Source organism: Furipterus horrens, unplaced genomic scaffold (genome assembly GCF_987537825.1).
Source record: "Furipterus horrens unplaced genomic scaffold, mFurHor1.1.pri manual_scaffold_6, whole genome shotgun sequence".
NCBI classification, from domain to species: Eukaryota; Metazoa; Chordata; class Mammalia; order Chiroptera; family Furipteridae; genus Furipterus; species Furipterus horrens.
This window is the reverse complement of record NW_028327176.1, coordinates 89,804,812-89,824,078: the sequence shown is the minus strand read 5'-3', so window position 1 is coordinate 89,824,078 and position 19,267 is coordinate 89,804,812. Positions and strand designations below refer to the sequence as shown.

Below are 19,267 nucleotides of genomic sequence, written 5' to 3'. Positions count from 1 at the left end.
AGGACACTTAACTTTTAGTGTCTAAAGTACAGCTGCGTTTTAAAAATGAGAGCAAAGACCTGATTGGTGTGACTCAGTGAGTTGGGCATCATCCCACAAATGGAAAGGTTGCCAGTTCGATTCCTGGTCAGGGCACATAGTTGGGTTGGAGGCCAGGCCCCTGGCTGTGGGCGTGTGAGAGGCATCCAGTCGATGTTTCTCTCACACATTGATGTTTCTCTCTCTCCCTCCCTCCCCCCCTTCCCCTCTCTCTAAAAACAAATAAATAAAATCTTAAAAATGAGAGCAAACATTTGAAATCAATGTCTGGAAGCGAGGGGCAGATGCGACAGGACCAGTTGCAGGGCCTGCTGTGACTACTACTGCTTGTGACAGGAGGGGACACCGTTACTCCACAGCCAGCGGACACCAGTAGCTTCAGCTCCACAGGTGTTTTATCTCACCATCTGGGCCATATGAACACAGGTGTTCATTTATTACTCTTTGTCTTTTTTATATCTGAAGTATTTAATAAAATATTTGAAAAAAGGAAATGAATTGAGCAGAGTTAAGGAGTAAATTTAATATACTACAAAAAATTCATATGGAGCAAGGCAGCAAGCTGATGGTAAGTGGATTATAACTCACCAGCCCCATTATCCTTCAGTTAATGTCTTAAGAGTACCATTTTTATTAAAATACTGGGAGAAAAAACTTTTACACGTGAAGGAAATTCATCTGATTACCTAGGAAAGGAAAGTAACAGTGAACCAAGGCTGTTTCTTCTGGAAGAGAAAACAGTATTTGATGTGCAACAGGGCTACAAAACTTGCTTTCTCTCTTCCTTAGGCTGCAGACTGTTAAGTTTTAGCAATGACATTTTCTAACTGGCTCACTCTTTTCAAAACCAATGGTTGTTTACAGTTAGTTATCACTGTACTTGAAGAGACCATCTGGGTCCTCACTCTCTTCTAAAGTTCTGCCAGCTGTGTCCACTTGCTGTGGCCAGTCAACCAGACTTACAGGGAAGGGCGAATTCTTAAAAAAAATTACAATTCTATTCTGAGTTCATTGGAAGGGTTCTGCAAAGTCACAAATGAGAATAATTTCAAACCTAATAATACATACAGCCCTGGCTGGTGTGGCTCAGTGGATTGGATGCCTGCCTGTGAACCAGAGGGTTGTTGGTTCAGTTCCCAGTTGGGGGCTAGTTTGAGGGCTGGGTTCCCAGTTGGGGGCATGTGAGAGGCAACCACACATTGATGTTTTCTCTCCCTTTCTTTCTCCCTCCCTTCCCTTTTCTCTAGAAATGAATAAATAAAATCATATATATATATATATATATATATATAATATATATATAACCTCAAGACAAAAATTAATATTCCTTACATCTTTAGGGGAAGTCCAGGGATTATTAACAACCAGTACCAAAGGGATCTCTAAAGAAAAAAGCTAACACACACAAAAAAAGAAAAGATAAAATAAAACAGAAAGACTTGCAGAGATCTAAAACTGCACAGTAATATCATGTGATTAAATTTAAATGTAATTTAAATCAAGCCTAATGAAATTTAAAATTCAGATCAGATAAAAACACTTACAAAACTGTGACTAGAAGGGAGCTTTCTTGACGTGATAAAAAGCATTTAAGAAAAATGCACAGATAAAATCATACTCAATGGTGAAAGACCAGAAGTTTTCCCTCTAAGGTAAGAAAGGACAAGGACGTGTATGTGTAACACTGCTGTTCAACACTGTATTTGGGAGGTCTAGACAGAGCGATTAGATAAGAGGGAAAAAGCATCTAAATTGGAATTGAAGAAGTAAAACTATCTCTTCACAGATGACATGATCCTATATATAGACAATACTAACATCCACAAGAAAGCTACTAGAGCTAGTAAACAAATTGAGCCAAGTTGCAGGGTACACGAGCAAAGAAAAAAAAGAATTGTGTTCCTACACACCAACAATGAACAAAGCACAGGAAATAAAGACAACATTCCATGTACAATAGCATCTAAAATAATAAAATGCCTAAGAATAAATTTAACCAAGGAGGCAAAAGACTTGTCCACTGAAAATTATAAAACATCATTGAAGAAAATTAAAGAAGACCTAAATAAATGGAAAGACATCTCCTGTTCCTGGATAAGAACACTTAAAATTGCTAAGATGTCAATGTTATCCAAAGTGATCTAAAAATTCAATGCAATCTCTATCAAAATTCCAATAGTCTTTTTGCATATTTGGAAAAGTACATCCTCAAATTTATGTGGAATTATAAGGGAGCCCAGAGAACCACCAAAAAAAAAAAAAAAAATCTTGAAAATGAGAATGAGGTTGAAGGACTAACACTTCCTGATTTCAAAACTTACCATAAAACTACAGCAATCAAAACAATGTGGTTCTGCTATAAGGACAGATATAAAGACCAATGGCCTCAATCACTGACAGGAGTGCCAAGCCCATTCAACACGACAACTGAATTTCCATGTGCAAAAGATAAAATTGGGCCCCTAACCTCACATCATCACATAAAAAATTAACTCAAAATGGATCAAAGACCTAAGTAAAGCAGATAAACCTATAAAACTCTACTAAGGAAACAGTAACGTTGGTAATACATCCTGTGAATTTGATTTTTTGGATCCAGGAGAATATCTGCCTCAGAAAGAGCCAAGTAGGAAACAGCGTATTACTGAAATGGAGGGCAGAGAGAGAGGTCCCTGAAGCAGAGATGTCCCCTACAGCCCATGGTTGGGGGTAGGGGAGAAGCAGATGATATGGCTTAAGATTCTTCTAACAATGGCAGGTTGATAGCAGTGTCCTTCCTGAAGGGAAACTGCTGCCACCTGGGTAAAAAGGTCTAGTGATTTTCAGTATGTATAATGCCAAGTATGAGGTCACACAGGAAGCTCCGGGTCGGCATTTAAAATTTGGGTGGCCAGCCATGAAGGAGGGAGCCATGTGGTTTCAAAGGATGTGGAAGCCCCCTCCCCCATCTGCCATGAGGTCTGATGTGAAAGGAAGTGCCAAACAGTTTGGAATAAGAAGGTGCCATGCAGTTTTGGATTAAGAGTGGAGTAAGAAGGAGGAGACCCACTGGGAAATCTGCCTGGGGAACAGGGTGGGCACGGCTGATAAGGCTAGAATTGTGGGGACCTGCCTAACCAATCACGGGTTAACGGGAGACTCCTGGAATGCTGAACTGTGACCAGGAATGCTGAGCTGCTGATGTCTGCTTTTCCAAAAATGGTACCTCTGACTGGTGTATTCTGAAACTGGCTGGTTTGGCAGGGGGAGGCATGACTATATGTTTTTGGGTGTTTTAAAGGGAGTGGGACTTAATGGCAGAAACCCACCATTATTATAAATCTCTATAACCTTTAAATAGACAACCCCCTTTCCTTTTCCACCAAACTTGTGCATTGGGAGTCATGCTTCTTGGCAGTGGGCAACTGGACTCCACAGCTGTTACAGAACAGCATAGGCTGGGATTCTGTAACACTACTAAAAATGAGAACTTTGAAATGAATTCTCATGTATTAAAAAAGAATCACGGAGTAAAAAAATTAAATGCAAGGTTTTCTATCTAAAGTTATAGGGGGAAACGAAGTATGCGTAAAAGGGAAGATGTCTCGCAGGTTGCAAGGTAACATCTAAAAGGTCGAGCCATCAGGGCGCAGGCAGCTGTCTCTCAGGTGGGCCTGCGGGGCACAACTGCTCTGAAACCTACCAACAGCTTGCCAAGAAGATCCATCCTCTACTGCCCATCACAAAATGTACATGAGACAAAAAGTTATGCTTTAGTGATTCATAGGTAGACAACAGCGTCGAAGATGAAAGGAGAAACTGCTTCCCAAAGATCATTAATGAAGATGGCTAACATTTCCCGGCAGGCTCCGTTCTAGGCACTTTCCGCATATTATCTCACTGAATTCTCACACCACCTTGTGATGTATGTACTATTATCAGCATTTTATAGTTCAGGAAACCGAGAGACAGAGATTAGAGTACTTGTTCAAAGTCACACAGCTGGGGGTAAGAGAGCTAACAAATCTAAACCCAGGAAGTATGATCCGGCACCTAGGCCGGTGTGAGTGTCTCAGACTAACTGAAGGAAGATGGAGAGACAGATATAAAGGGGAAGGGGAGGCGAACAGAGGACGCAGGACAGACTCTGAGATATGTGCCTGAGGAAAGGAGAAATACGAATTTCTCCTAATTCTCTTAGCTTTATTGTAATGTATATGCCAAATTTCTAAGAAACAGATATAAAGTGGATGAAGCAAAAGGCAAAGGAGGAACACAAGTTATTAAACTAACTTCGAATCTGGAGATAAGGAGCAATAAGGTGAGCTAAATATAAGGAGATTGAACTCTGTCAATCCAGTAATATTCAGAGGAAAATAAACAGCTTTACCGAAGGGAAGAGGCCTTTTCAGTTCATTAGGAAACTACATTTTCTCTGAAAGAAGACAATTAGAATATGTGGATAGACAACAGGAACATCACAGTCACCAGAGAAACATAGGCCAGACTGTAAGCAAATAAACTGACATTCTGGTTTATACCTGCCAGGCTTGCTCAGCCGAGGGGCTTAGGCTGCCTCCGGGTCCCTAAGCATGACAGAACCTGGTAGCAGGGGCACCTCTGAAGGCCCAGCCTACCCCACTGAAGGCTAGTCAAATGAATTTTACAAAAATCCTCAAACCTAATTCTAGAAATATTATTTCAACATTCTTTCTCACATAAACATCTTCAACAAGTAGAACCAAAGGGAGTTCCAATAAAGCCTATTTTGATATTCTTACTAAACCATGAAATAGACATGCAGCAGATGGGAAAAGTGTTAAAAGAGCCCATGATAAACCATAAACTAGAAAACAAATCTGCAAGTAAATTGAGGTTTGGCTACAATCTGGGATAAAAACTATGTTGTGCTAAAAAAAAAAAAGAAAGGTGCACTGGACAGGGTGACCTTCCCTCTTCTTGCTTAAACAAACATAACAAGGGTCAGCAGGCCTATCATTACAGAGACCAAATAGGGCTTTTAGTATGTAAACAAAACATAAAAAAGATACTGCTGACTTATAAATTGGGTATCTGTGCTCATTAAGTGTTTGTACAAGCAGACTAAACCAGCCATTGAAACCTAGAGCTTCTCGTGAATACGCTCAAGTTGCAGAATGTGAATAAGAAACTCACTGCAAGAAGGATTTTTCAGCTTGTGAGGGCTTTTTCTAACTCACAAAAGTAAAATGAGGCCCCCTTCTTGCCAACACAAGACATTCAGCAAGAGGGCAGGTCGCATGCATATGTGGACTCTAAAGGCAAGTAATTGAGAACCTTCCTGAGACAGGCAGAAGTAGTACACTTCCTGTAGACACAGAAACACAGTTAAAAAACATGAATCCAAAACTTTTAAAGGATACGGTCTGTACCAGGAAACAATGTTCTTCCAGTCAACAGCTCGGCCATTATGCATCCCACTGACCAAATATCAACTGGCAAAATTAAAGGGAAATAAAAGTGCATACAATGTCACTATTATCATACCTGGTCACAAATGAAACTATAACTGGGGCAAAAGACTCAAATGAATATTTAAGACATCTGAGGTTAAACAATCATACTCATTTTTATAGAAATAAGAAAGCTTATTAAGACCTTTACCCCACTAAAGGGCTTCATAGGTAGGATAAGTCAAAACATAATTAAGGCAAGAGAAATAAACTGTTCACATAGGGCAAAAGTTTCTTCTTGATAGAAATGGTGGATTCTCCCAACTAATATTGAAAGATTAAGATTATGAACCCATTGCCTTCAGGTAGAAATACTCAGAGAATACGTTAAAAATCTTAATAAATAAAAACCCAATTGCTAAGTCACAATGTTTGAAAGCTATGTATTAAAACTTCACTTTCTCTATCTGAGCAACTGAAATAGTTTCTATTTGTGGACTTTAAAAGGATCACTGAGGGAAGAAAAGATGTTTCCTCCTATTTCCACCATCTCTACTTCTGAGAATCCCAAACACACCCAAGCTGGCATTAATAGGCCCTAAATAACCAATGTAAGCAATACCTGTCTGGTTGTAATGCATCCAGTTCAGCATGATCTCAGGAGCTCTGTACCACCTAGTGGCCACATAGCCTGTCATTTCATCATCTGTATGTCGAGCCAGTCCAAAATCCAAGATCTAAGGGAAAGAAGAGAAATTAGGCACTGAGAGAGTCAAAATCCTATGACTGGTAAAGTAGGAGCAAAAAAAATTCTAGTGTCTTAAAAAAAGGGAGGACCATATAGCACTTTCACAGACATATTTACTGGTCTATGCTCAGAATGCACAACAGACACAGCAAGTACTTTGAAGAACGAAATTACAAAAAGCAAAACAAGAATGCCCCTCCTAGATATTTATTCAAAAGCAATGGAAACAAATGTCCACACAAAGACTTGCACATGAATGTTCATAGCAGCTTTACATAATTCCAAACTAGAACTGAAGCAAATGTCTACCAATAGATGGATCAATAAACAAATTGTGGTATATTTATAAAATGGATACTACTCAGCAATAAAGAAGGAATGAACTACGGAAACATATAGTACAGATGAATCTCAAAAATATTATACCAAGCAGAAGTCACACACAAACACACACACACAGTGTACTGTGACTCATTTGTATAAAACTCCAGAAAAGATAAATCTAAAGTGTCAGAAAGCAGATCACTGGCTGTCTGCAGCCAGGATTAGGGGTAGAGGGGTGGGGACAGGCTAGGAAGTGGCCTAGGGGAACTTTTGAGGTGATGGAAATGTTCTTTATCATAATTGAGTTGGTGGCTACATGGATATATAAATTTGTCAAATGTACACTTAAAATGATGCATATTAGATGTAAATTATGTTTCAAAAACACTGAATAAAAAATGAAATGAAACATAACACTGCATGTCAACTGTAACTAGAAATAATTACTAAAAAAAGAAAATATCTTACTTGAATTATTTTGAATGAGTAGGTTTCTGCCATTTTTTCTATTTAATCTAATAATTATCTCTTCAGAATTGTTTAGTTGATATTTAGACTATAATTTTCCTTTATTATAACTCATTATTAAATTTCAAATTTAACTTTTAGAATTAAAACAAGATACCTGACACCACCTTTAATGTCACTTAAAACTAAAGCTTACTAAGTCTATGGTTTAAATTTCAAAGTTTGATATTCTTAAGGTCAATATAAATTTTCAGATAAAAAGTCATGACTTATAAACCATTTCCTATATAAATTTGCCTGGTTAATCAAACATGCAATTATAATGTGAAACAAATACTTCCCACTGCCTCTTCACCTTACCTTCAGCTCGCAGTCTTCATTCACAGCTAGATTACTAGGTTTCAGGTCCTAGGAAGCAAGTACAGAAAGGAGAGGATCAACTTTATGACATGTGATAAATTCTCTCCTAAGAGGTAACGATGAAGGTACAAACATAAATTTAAGACTTCTACCAGCTATAAACAATCTCCATTCTGCAGTCACTATCTAGTCCTAATTAGCCTTCAACAGGTAAAAACTATATATCTTTGTTCTCTAATCAGTTTAAACCTAGAGTAAAGTTGTAATTAATCAATATTAGAATGGCTGAAGTAAGCTTAGATTAGGATCTGGGCTAAATGACAGTTTCCCCCCGCCACCACACACCTACCCATCCCAGTTCCCCAAAATAATTTAATAAAAACACAAGACATACCCTGTGAATTATATCGGCTGAATGTATATACTGTGAAATAGAAAAAAGCCAGTTAGATGAAAAGTTATCTACAACCTCCTGCTGCCACATTATATGACTTATTAGACGTATATTCTCATAAATCAATAAGAACTGCTAGCATTAACAATGGATTAGAAATTAGAACAAGTAATTAGTAGTGGTCTATACAAGGTCTGTCCAGAAAAAGTATAGCCATTGTCGATATAACGAGAATAGTTTGCACGACATTGATGTAACCTGGCAGCCAAGGAGAGTGGACTAGAATGCGCATGTGTGAACCATGACGACTTCACTGTACTAGTCAGTGTGGGCAGTAGATGCCGTTGAGTGAGCGTGTGTACTGTGTGGCTGTCACATTCAAAATGACTGAGTGAGTAGAGCAATTAATCTGCATCAAATTTTGCATTAAACTTGAACATTCCTTCTGGAAACTATTCAGATGCTTCAGAAGGCTTTCGGGGAAGATACAATGAGTGCAGTGCAAATAAAAGTGTGGCACAAATGCTTCAAAGATGGTCGAGAATATGTTGAAAGTGATCTATGTAACGGAAGGCCTGCAAAAAACAGGACACCTGAGAATGTTGAAGGTGTACGGGCTGCAATCAATAAAGATCAGTGACTGATAGTGCGAGGACTGGAAGTTGATCTGGGGATTCCAAAAATAACTGTGTCTGAGATTTTGACACAGGATCTTGGCATGAAACGTATCGTGGCAAAAATCATTCCACAGCTTCTGCTATAAGAGCAGCAGGAATATCATGCTGCAGTTGCTAATGACTTGATTCAAAGTGTTACCAATGAACCAGATTTCCTCAAGAAGGTCATAAATGGAGATGAATCATGGGTCTACGGCTATGATCCAGAAACAAAAGCCCAGTTGTCCCAATGGAAGTTGCCTGGTTCTCATGCCCATAAAAGGCGTGGTAGCGGTAAAGTCACAGCAAGATCAAGACCGTGCTAATTGTGTTTTCTGATTGGGAAGGTGTTGTCCATCACAAGTATACCCCTCTAGGCCAAACAATTAATAAGGAGCATTACCTCAGTGTTCTTCATCAGTTGAGAGATGCAATATGACGAGAATGGCTGCAGCTATGGGCAACTGGTGACTGGTAGCTTCACCACAACACTGTGCCCACTCATGCATCACATCATGCAGTTTTTTTGTGAAATATCAAATCGCCCAGGTGACTCAGCCCCTCTACAGCCCAGATTTGGTGCCCTGAGACCTCTAGCTTTTCCCAAAACTTTAATCACCTTTGAAAGGGAAGAGATTTCAGACCATTGATGTCATTCAGGAAAATACGATGGCATAGCTGATGGTTATTCCAACAAAGGATTTTGCAAAGTGTTTTGAACAGTGGAAGAGATGCTGGGAAAACTGTGTGAGGTCCCAAGGTGCCTACTTTGAAGGAGACTGAGGCATCACTGTCCTATGCACAATGTTTCTTGTATCTTCATAAATAAATGTCTCTATTTTTCATAGTACATGGCTGGATACTTTCTGGACAGACCTTGTACATCTATCTTAACTATAATTTTCATACCATCACGTCTACTCAGAGCTGAAGCATGAGTGAAATACAGCTTTCAGTTTTGTTTTCTAGTGGGTTCTCTGGTTCTCAATAAGGACTCAAAGCTGCTAAATATCAAAAGTGGTTTAATTTTAAAACACTATTTATCTATTCCCCCGCAAACAAATTAGCCTCCTTGAGGATGTTTTTAAAGTTTCAACATGACACTGAGCAAATATTAAGATTATGTCAAGAAATTATTATTGTTTAGATGTCATAATAAAGAGTCCTTCACTCTCAGACACACATACTGAAGTATCTATGGGTGGAATGAGATGATGTCTAGACTCGCTTCACAATAATCCAGGGCTTGGGGAATGCAAATGAAACAAAAGTGGCCATATGTTGGTTAATTGTGGTCATTGAGTAAACACAGGGGTTCATTATACTATGATTATATGAGAGTTCCATAAGAAATTTTCCATAAGAAAGGTTTTTGTTTTTTTTCTTCGTGAGCCCTAAATGGAAGAGAGAGGAGAACATTCAACATCTCAAAATTGTTCCTCATACTGCCTGTACCTTGAGACCTCGCAGAATTTGGTAGATAAGGAACTGAACATGGTCATCCGTAAGCTTCTGACATTTCACAATGTTGTTCAGATCTGCCCCCATGAGATGGGTCACCAGATACCTAGAAATTAATGGAGAGTTACAAAATAACCCAGAAACCTTATGAAAGTCCTTATCTTTTCTAAAAAAGGCCACCCAGTAAGTACCACAGTGACAGCTGAAAGCTTAGTAATGTCTCACAGGGGTTTATTTTCAACACCACTTTTCTAACTTTATCACCTGTCATATTTTTCTAAGAATTTCATACTCTTTCCTAGCTGACATATCTTTTCCCAGGTTCTCTAAAGAAAAAGTAAACAGCAAATATGGATACAAGAATGATATGCATTAATATCACTTTACTTTAAAACAGCTACTGCATGAGAAATATACACTATAACTAAATGCATGGCCATAATAAAGTATCTTGTATTTTAAATTCATCATTACATTTTCACCTCATTATAAACCCTCTGAGGTTCTAAAATAGGAGTATCTTTAAAATTTCAAATTGTAATTCTGTTCTGCAATGACTGGTAAAAGGTTATTGTTCACTGACAATACTCCTGCATTTACTTCAAAGGAAGGAGGAACACATTTTATCTGTGAGCAAGATGAGGCATTCCAGAACGTCTCCTCACAGGTGTGGTGCTGGCAATTAGTCCTGTTTTTACACGGTAAGATTAGGGAACGATTACATTCAAGCCCAACAGGTTCACCACAGATATTCTAGACGCAATGCCTTACCCAGTCATTACTGTATTACACAGGGATGGGAACATAAAAACCACATCAGTACTAAAGAGACAGAATTTTAAAGACTTAGGTTTTATCTCCTGTGTAAGAATTACCCCTTCCTCAAGCTGAGTAATAATGCATACTAGTTCAGCTTAAAAGAATGCTGAGTTCATTTCTGCTTCTTTTTCAAAAGTAAATTAGAAGGGAAAGAAATCAAGACAGTAAATTTAAATCCACTACAATGTATTATATGAATAAATATGTGTATGACCTCTCTTTACACACACACACACACACCCCATTATATTTATTAATTGTTTTTCCTCAGAGAAGAATTGAAATTTTTTCTGTTTCCTAATTTCTGTGTTGGGCTACTATGATCAGTTCCCAATCCCACTAAGATCCAAAGGAGTTAGCCTAGATATGACCTTAATGTAAGATTTTTAGCATTTCATATGTTTAAAACTTGCATGTTTATATTGCCTGGAGGAAAGGATAAACTATAAATGTAATCTGAAGTGTAAATTGGACTTTCTAAAATGTTTTCATAAAGGTAGTTTTTATTTAAGAGACGTCCCAAGCTCAACGTAGCATATCCAAAGCCAGTGAGTGCTTACTCTGTGCCAAGCACTATTTATTATGCCCGTGTCACATGTACTCCCTCCACAACTCTGTGAGGTGAGTCCCCTTGGTATTCCCATTTCGCTGATGAGCAAACAGACAGAACAAGAATAAAAAACTTGCTCAAGGTTAAAAGATTGTAAATGTCAGGGGGTGCATCCAAAACTGATCTCAGAGACCATGATCTTAGCCAGAGCATATACTGCCTCCAATTTCTTCTAGCTGACATTAAATTTGAGAGAATGATTTTCTTAAAAAATGTTTTATAAATGTCATAATAACCAGGAAAGCAGTACCTCCTGATAATTTTCTTATCAATTCTCAATATTTACTATCAAGTCAACCTTTAGTGAAAAAGAAAGCTGGCAAAAAACAGCAATGAATATTCCATCCTAATCATTCACTGTATTTTTTAACCCTGAAATGACACATAACCTGACTAATAAGAGAAAACCGTGAATAATCCATTAATATTTTGAAATCAGAACTTCCCTGAGAAAGCCTGGGTTAATGGCTGCCACATCCATGACACCAACTATGACAAAATGCATGGCTCAGGCTGAGGAAGAGAGAATCCAATTTCTGTTTTATAAGACTGCTTTGCAAATAATTATAGTTATTTGCATCAAGTAGTAAAAGGATTATTCTCTCCCCCTTTAAAAACAATCTGAAAGAGGAAACATTGCTTTGGATGATTCCACCTAGAATCTGTCTTAATTTGTCTTGAAATAAAACCTAAAAATCTTAACCCTCTAACACAGCGATTTTCAACAGGTGAGCCACAAGAATCTTTCTTTAAAACATGCAGTACCTGACTTTTCAGTCAGGGGCACTGACCTCTTTTCCCTTAGATTGTCAAATAAAAAAATGACTACAGCCAACACGATAATAGCCATCGGGTGTGAATGGATCAAAATTATTATTTTTGTCAGGTGGCCAAAAAGTACATTTTTCAGTGTGCCACAGAATTTTAGTAATTAGCTTATGTGCCATGAGATGAAAAATGTTGCAAATCACTGCTCTGACATGTCTGTGTTTTTCACAAAAGTGTTAACAGTATTACCAACACAGCACAGTAATTTCAAGTATAACTACTGAGTTTCAATGGTTACCAGTGACAAGAAATCCTATATAGCAAGGAGGTCGCTGACTGCACAGCTTGAGAGAGAGAGAACATACTTTTAGAATATTCCACCACTGTGTAATTTCCCTCAAGACTCCTCCCCATAAGAGACCACATCCATTTTATCACCAAAATTTCCAGACGGAAGGTGAGACTGTCTAAACATTCTGTAAGTATGTAACATTAATCAGTCTATACAGTAATAACTATCAAGCATTGCTGCTGGGCTGCCATCAAATCAACTGAAAAGCACTACTCTTGGCAGAATGTCTTGCAGGAACTAACAAAATCACTGTATGCTGTTTCCACAAATCTCAAAGACCAATCCATGACAACCAATTGTCAAATTCCAACTCATCACATACAGAAAGGTTTTCAAATAAATCTTGCAACAGTGGACTAAAGCAAGCATCGTGCAGTTACTGAATGCTTGTGGAAGACATACCAATTTTTATAAGTTGTAAACAAAGGAGTGGGAAGAAAACATAGATGAGCCATTTAAAATAAGTCAATTCCAAAAGAAGCATCAATAGATAGCTACGCAGTTTCTACAGTATTTGTCTCTGGAAAGCAAACTTAATTACCTCTTTGTGAAGACATGCCTACTACTGTCATTGTTCATAACATCTCAAATAAATTAATGAAGGTTTGACTTGAGAACAACTGGACAGCTATCAATACCTTGTTTTCCACTTTTCTTGTAAAGATGGTCTCCTTTAAATTTAATCAGACTATAAAGAGCATAAACCACCATTTCCCAAAGTGATTCAACTAAAATGTACTGTACCAGCAAAAAGGCAGAAGTCTACAGTAAGTGGTTTTTGGTTCTGTAGACAGTGCCCTAGTCTAGATCTTCATTTATTAAACATTTTTTGGATAACACCCAATCATCAAGACTCCTACCTTAACACCATTATTTATTTATTTATTACGATTTTATTTATTTTTAGAGAGGGGAAGGGAAGGAGAAAGAGAGGGAGAGAAACATGAACTGGTTGTCTCTCGCACGCACCCTGACTGGGGACCAAGTCTGCAACCTAGGTATGTGCCCTTACCAAGAATTGAACCTGCGACCTTTTGCTTTGTGGGATGATGCCCAATCAACTAAGCCAAACCAGTCAGGACCCACCTTTATTTTTAAAGCATAATACAGTCAGAAAGATCCTATGTAGAAAAAAAAATCTGTACTACTGTCAGCCTTATTTGATAAAGCAATTATAAAAAGGCAAAAATCATTTCCATATTTAAAGAAACTACTTAAAATAATCACAGGGACTGACAACATGTAATCACAAGCCTCTGAAATACATACATTGAATGATCCTACAGTCTATTCTCAACACAGCAGACAGTGATTTTTTAAAAAAATAAAAATCACATCATGTCACCCCTCTTATCAAAAGGCAAAAATCCCTTCAATTGCAAATAAAGCCCAACATAATCCAGTGCCCTGCCCCAATTATCACTCTCACTTCATCATTCACTTCTCTTGTCTGCTCTCACTCAGCCAACACCAGCCTCACTACAGCCACACTGGCCCCCTTGCTGCAATTCCAAACATCAGGCAGTCTTCTGCTGCAGGATCTTTGCACTGTCTGTTCCCTCTGCCTGGAATGCTCTCCCACCAGTCATCCAGGAGTCTAATTCCTCCACTCCTTCAAATTTCCGCTTCAAAATTTACCTCCTCAAAGAAGCATATCCTTACCACCTCATTTAAAATTGCATCTCCCTCACTTCCCTGCTCTACCGTTTCTTTTTGTCCATAGCATTACTACCTGCTACAATATTAGCTAATTTCTTCTTTTATTTTCTCCTTGTTTATCACTATTAATCTGTACAATATTCAAGGAGAACAGGGTTCTTTTTTTATTTCCTGAGTACCTAATGTACCCAGAATAGTGTCTGGCAGATAGTAGGTTCTCAATTACTACTAAATTGGATCGAATGACCCACGAGAACTCATGTAGCATTACTAGTAAGACCAAGAAAGAACACATGTTATGGAAATACTCATGCAAAGACCTTATCTGGTAAGCAGACCAGATTGTTCTAATATAAGGGGTAAAAGCATCATTCGGCCACCAGGCAGGCAGCTTAGCCAGCTTATTTCAAAACAAACTACTCTCATTTGAAGCAAAAACTACTGAAAAGTTGCCCCCTACAGTACCTGCATCAACCAAACCAGACTCAATATTCTACCAGATAGTTTACATTACAGGATAAAAACAAAAAAGCTAGTCAAAAGAATGGACCGGGGCTGCTACCAGCAACCTGTTATAAAGAAGAGCACACGAGGCCATTCGTTCATTCCATCACTCCATCAATAATTGATGAACAGTGGAAAAGACAGAGCATTTAGATGAGAGGAAGGCATATGTAAATATATAACCATAACAGGACATGACCAGAGCTAAAAAAGGGAACATCAAGGTGCTGGAGAACCCCCAGGAGGGAGGTCTCCAGCCCAGACTTAGGAAGGAGTTAATTAGGAAAAGATTTCTTGAAGGGCTCGAACTGTATAAGCTAGGCCTCGAAACTTCTTTACCTTTTTATATCAGCTGATCTGAGAAAAAGAGGCATTTTATTGATGATCTGAGACAAAAACTAAATTGCATTTTCTTAAAGGGTGTGAAATTCATTGAGATTTGAAATATGAATCAATGAAGATATCTACAAAGAGCTTTACTAACTCTCCACCCTCATTTCAGTAGACCTCTCTGATGAGGAATTAAATTGCAAATATAACTGTTAATACAGTTAACTCACTCGTCTTTCTCCCAGATTGCTTCTATTCCTATATTACTTGTCTTGACCACTCAGCCTATTTTCAAAGGATAAAAGCACTGTATTTACCCATTAAGAAGAGTTAATAAACTTTCAAATAATAATCATAGGTCTAGATCAAGAAAAATGTTATTAGAAATATAAATTTGAGTCAAAAGAATTGGGATGTATGCAATTTGTGTGTGTGGTATTATACAATTCAGATCCTCTCTCAATTCAGGTATGTTAAATTTGCAAACCTTGCAACTGTAGGTGATGATGCTTGTTCTCTTACGCAACTTCTAATGACTTTGGAGAACACTGAAATAACCATATTCCTGGATAAGCACTAATTTTTTTCAGTAATACAAGCACATCATAAAGTAAACAATGAAACATTTTCCTAAAGGCAACCTTAGGTTCATCATTCTATTTTAAGATTCTCTGGGATTGAAAACACTTCAGAAGTCAACCACCTCAATGTTCACTGTTTCACCAGGAAGTTAACTGGAGCCCAGAGAGGCAAAGTGACTTGTCCAAGGTCATACAGCCAACTGGTAACTTACAAAAGCATTTTGAATTTACTTTTCCTAACAAGACTTTTATTTCATCAGGGCAAAGACTAGTGTTTTGATTATTCTGCATGAGTTCTGACATTCCACTCAGCATGTATTCAATAAGTAGTGCTAAGATTTACTTCCAAGAGACAAACTCAGTTCTTGTTTATAATCAGAACCCAACTCACACAATGTTGTGTGTCAAGTATATCTCAGTGATGCTGAAAACAATTAAATAAGTACCATTACAGTTAAGAATAAAGAACAGATTCCTGCTCAACAGCTATGCTATTTGCTGAATGAAGAAAAAAATGCAACTTTAGTCCAGTGGACATGCTTGAAGTGGACGGGCATTCAAATAGACATTAGCCTTAAATAAGGTCTTTTCACACAGGAAAAGCAGGTTCATAATCCAGTTCCATAAAGCCTGATTAAGCCAAAGTACAGCATTTGCCTAGGTCAGCAAATTTCCTTGTTAAATAAATCCATCCTTATTGTAACTAAAATTTTGGGATATAGCTCAGACCTGAATCAAATGTTTTTCCCAAGTAATTTACAAACACATTACTTCAGCATTTCTTCTATTTTTAGGTGGAATATCAAAACCTATCATCCTGAGGACAGTGAAAATACACTGTATGATGTCCTAATGATACACTGTTACCAGTTGTACAAATCCACAGACTATACACCACCAAGAGTGAACCCTAAGGTAAACTATGGACTTTGGGTGATTATAACGTGTCAATGTAGGTTCAACTTTGGTAAAAAATGTATCACTCTGGGAGGGAGGTGTGCTAATCCCATACTGGGAAAGCTACGGTGCAGCGCTCATACATACACAACACCGCCTGCTGGAATCTATCTTGCTCCCAAATGAGTGCACTTATGTATCTTGCACTCACACACGTGTAACCTGGGTATGCAAGGGCATGGATGCCCCATGGAGTAACCCTTGCCACATGGGGTCAGGAGCCAGTGGATAAATGCTCCCCATCTGAAGTACACTCTATAGCTTCCTAGAGGATCCCGGCAGTTTTTAGCCCCATTGCTCACAATGCTGACCAACTTAATAACACATCCTTGCAGCATCTTCCTCTCCTTCTCTGTTTCATTTTCCCTAGGCCCCCACTACTGATTTCTGAGAATCTCAGCTCCATTTTCCAGGGTACTCCCAGGCTAAAACAATAGGGATGGTCATGAAACTGGGAGGTTTAGCACTATTTATCAGCTTTTCAGCACGTGAGGCCCATCACTTGTCCCAGTGCATAAATCCAATGCTTCAAGGATCAGCACGCAGTTCTAGTACCATTTCCCACGTACGAGTGAAATAAAAGAGAAGGAAGAACCTATATGGAACCAGGCCTCCATTATATTTCTTGATGTAACAATGTAAAGGATTCCCTTTAAAAGCTGAGACAGGCAATTCGAAAACAAAAATCATAGTCCAAACTCCCTATGCCCTTGTCCATTGAACTCTTGCAAGGACTCACCACTGACTCTCTGAACAGAGCACAATATGTCTGAAATGATGTAAATACACTCACCACTCCTATTATATATCCATCCCATCTCCCAGAAGAATTGGATGATAGAAATAAAAAGAAATTTTGAAGTCTATATACTGCTAAATGGTTCAGGAACAGAAATGGGCTGCTAATATTCATCTTCCAGCTGAGGAAGGCAAATGCAAAAGATTCACTCACACATCGTTGAATTCCTCCAGGGACCTTGCAGGTGTAAAAACATCCAACAGACCAATCACCTATAAGAAAACATAAAAATCAAATAGTAAATAAATACTGAACTTATTATATAGTACCCGTCAGGTCTTTGATAATAAATGGAACTCCAAATCCCATTACCTGAGCTCAATAATGTCATAAAATCATATATATACTTTATAATTTATTTTCTATACAAATTATGCTTTTGTTTTTACTCTTTAACATTACTTCTCATAAAAATCTAGTTTACTATTAAAAATATTCAACTCCTTAGGATTTGGTAACATATAACCATAAGTTTATCAGGAAGCAAAAAGGTTTAGGGCTCTTGACTTAACATATATACTAATAATAGTCTGATTAAGAAATAGAAAAAAATCACATCCCTACAATATATTATTATTATTATTAAATGTATTGTTATTCCATAAGAAACTTTCTTGTTACTATGTAGTTTTCAAAATTAACATTTTAAAGAAAAACCCAAATATTCTTTTGGTATATTCTTAATATTATTCTTATAATATTCTTAATATTAAGATAATTTCTTAATAATTATCAAGTATTTAGATAAGACAATTTAAAAATGAAAAAAGTTATCTTTATACAAGGTTAAAGCAAAGAGCTACTTAATACTCAGTAATCCATGGTCTTTGAGCAATTTTTCTGGTCAAGGATTTATAACTGATTAGTCCACATATGACTCCCCTCCTTTTCTAGTAAAACCCAGACCATTCATTTCTACAAAATTAGGCACTGAGAAGGCAAACAAGAACTAGAATCCATCTGTAATATGCCTAGCCAGATTTAAGGGTATCTGAAAATGAAACAAACCAAAGTCAATTGCATTTATAAAAAGTGACCTATGACTGTGGCCTCATCAGCATGCTGCGCCAACCAACCAAGTTAACCTTCAGCAAAGGGCTCTAAGAATAAAATATGCCAGTGCTCAAACATTATCATGAAAAAGCATTTCTAATGAGGATGTTACTTCACTCATCTAAATACCAGACTTTAAAAACAATTTCAATTATATAGCCTGAACTCAAAAGGAAAACAAAAAATATGAAGCAACAAACACAAACAAACAACCTCAGAATTCAAGGAAAATAGTTTTTCAATTCTTTGCATCTCTTTTGTTCCAAAGGAGAGATACAGTCACTGTCAGATCCTTACTCAGACAACTATATACATGAAAACCAAAATTACCCATAACTGCACCACCTATTATAACTATCATTAACACTCTTGAGAGATTTCCTTTGATTTTTCTGATGTTCATAAATTAAATCAGGATTGTACTGTGCATATACTTCTATATCCTGCCTTGTCACTTTATATATAACTATTCTCATGTCCTTAAATTATTTTCAGTAATATGCTCTATCATTTGTATGTATGTATCATAATTCAACCAATTCCCTATCTTTGGACATTTAAGGAACACTGCAATGTGTGTTTGTGTGTGTATTTTGCACATCTTGTACTTTCTTCTAGAGAACAAATTTTAAGAAATAGAATTGCATGCTCAAAGGACACCAGTATATTTAAGGATCTGAATCTTATCAAATTGTCATCCATAAAGATGAGGCTAACTTACATTCCCACCAATAGTGTATCTATCCATGACCTTATTAATGGCTCTAAATAATGTTTTAAATTTAAGTGAAATTATTTTCTTTCTCCACAATTGTTTTCCTTGAGTTTGATACACTCCTGCCTTAAAATCTGTTTATTTTTTATTGTTTTTACTATTTTCTTCCCTACACTCATTTGTATTTTAAAGTAGCTGAACTCTAGAAGCCAATTTCATTCACCTGTTCCAACATCTTTTAATCACTGATTCTTTTTAT

The 19,267-nt window shown here is 37.4% G+C and overlaps 1 protein-coding gene across 2 annotated transcripts in view; it reads right to left on the bottom strand.

The window, feature by feature from the left end:
* MAPK14 (mitogen-activated protein kinase 14) overlaps window positions 1-19,267 on the bottom strand; it is a 68,437-nt gene that overhangs the window by 17,757 nt on the left and 31,413 nt on the right. For both annotated transcript variants that reach the window (XM_090282295.1, XM_090282294.1), the window contains exons 3-8: window positions 17,394-17,452; window positions 9,856-9,967; window positions 7,745-7,774; window positions 7,351-7,398; window positions 6,073-6,187; window positions 5,421-5,492 (exon numbers count right to left, since the gene is read on the bottom strand). In XM_090282295.1, coding sequence (XP_090138421.1) covers window positions 5,421-5,492; window positions 6,073-6,187; window positions 7,351-7,398; window positions 7,745-7,774; window positions 9,856-9,967; window positions 17,394-17,452 — 436 coding nt within the window. The remainder of the gene's footprint in view (window positions 1-5,420; window positions 5,493-6,072; window positions 6,188-7,350; window positions 7,399-7,744; window positions 7,775-9,855; window positions 9,968-17,393; window positions 17,453-19,267) is intronic.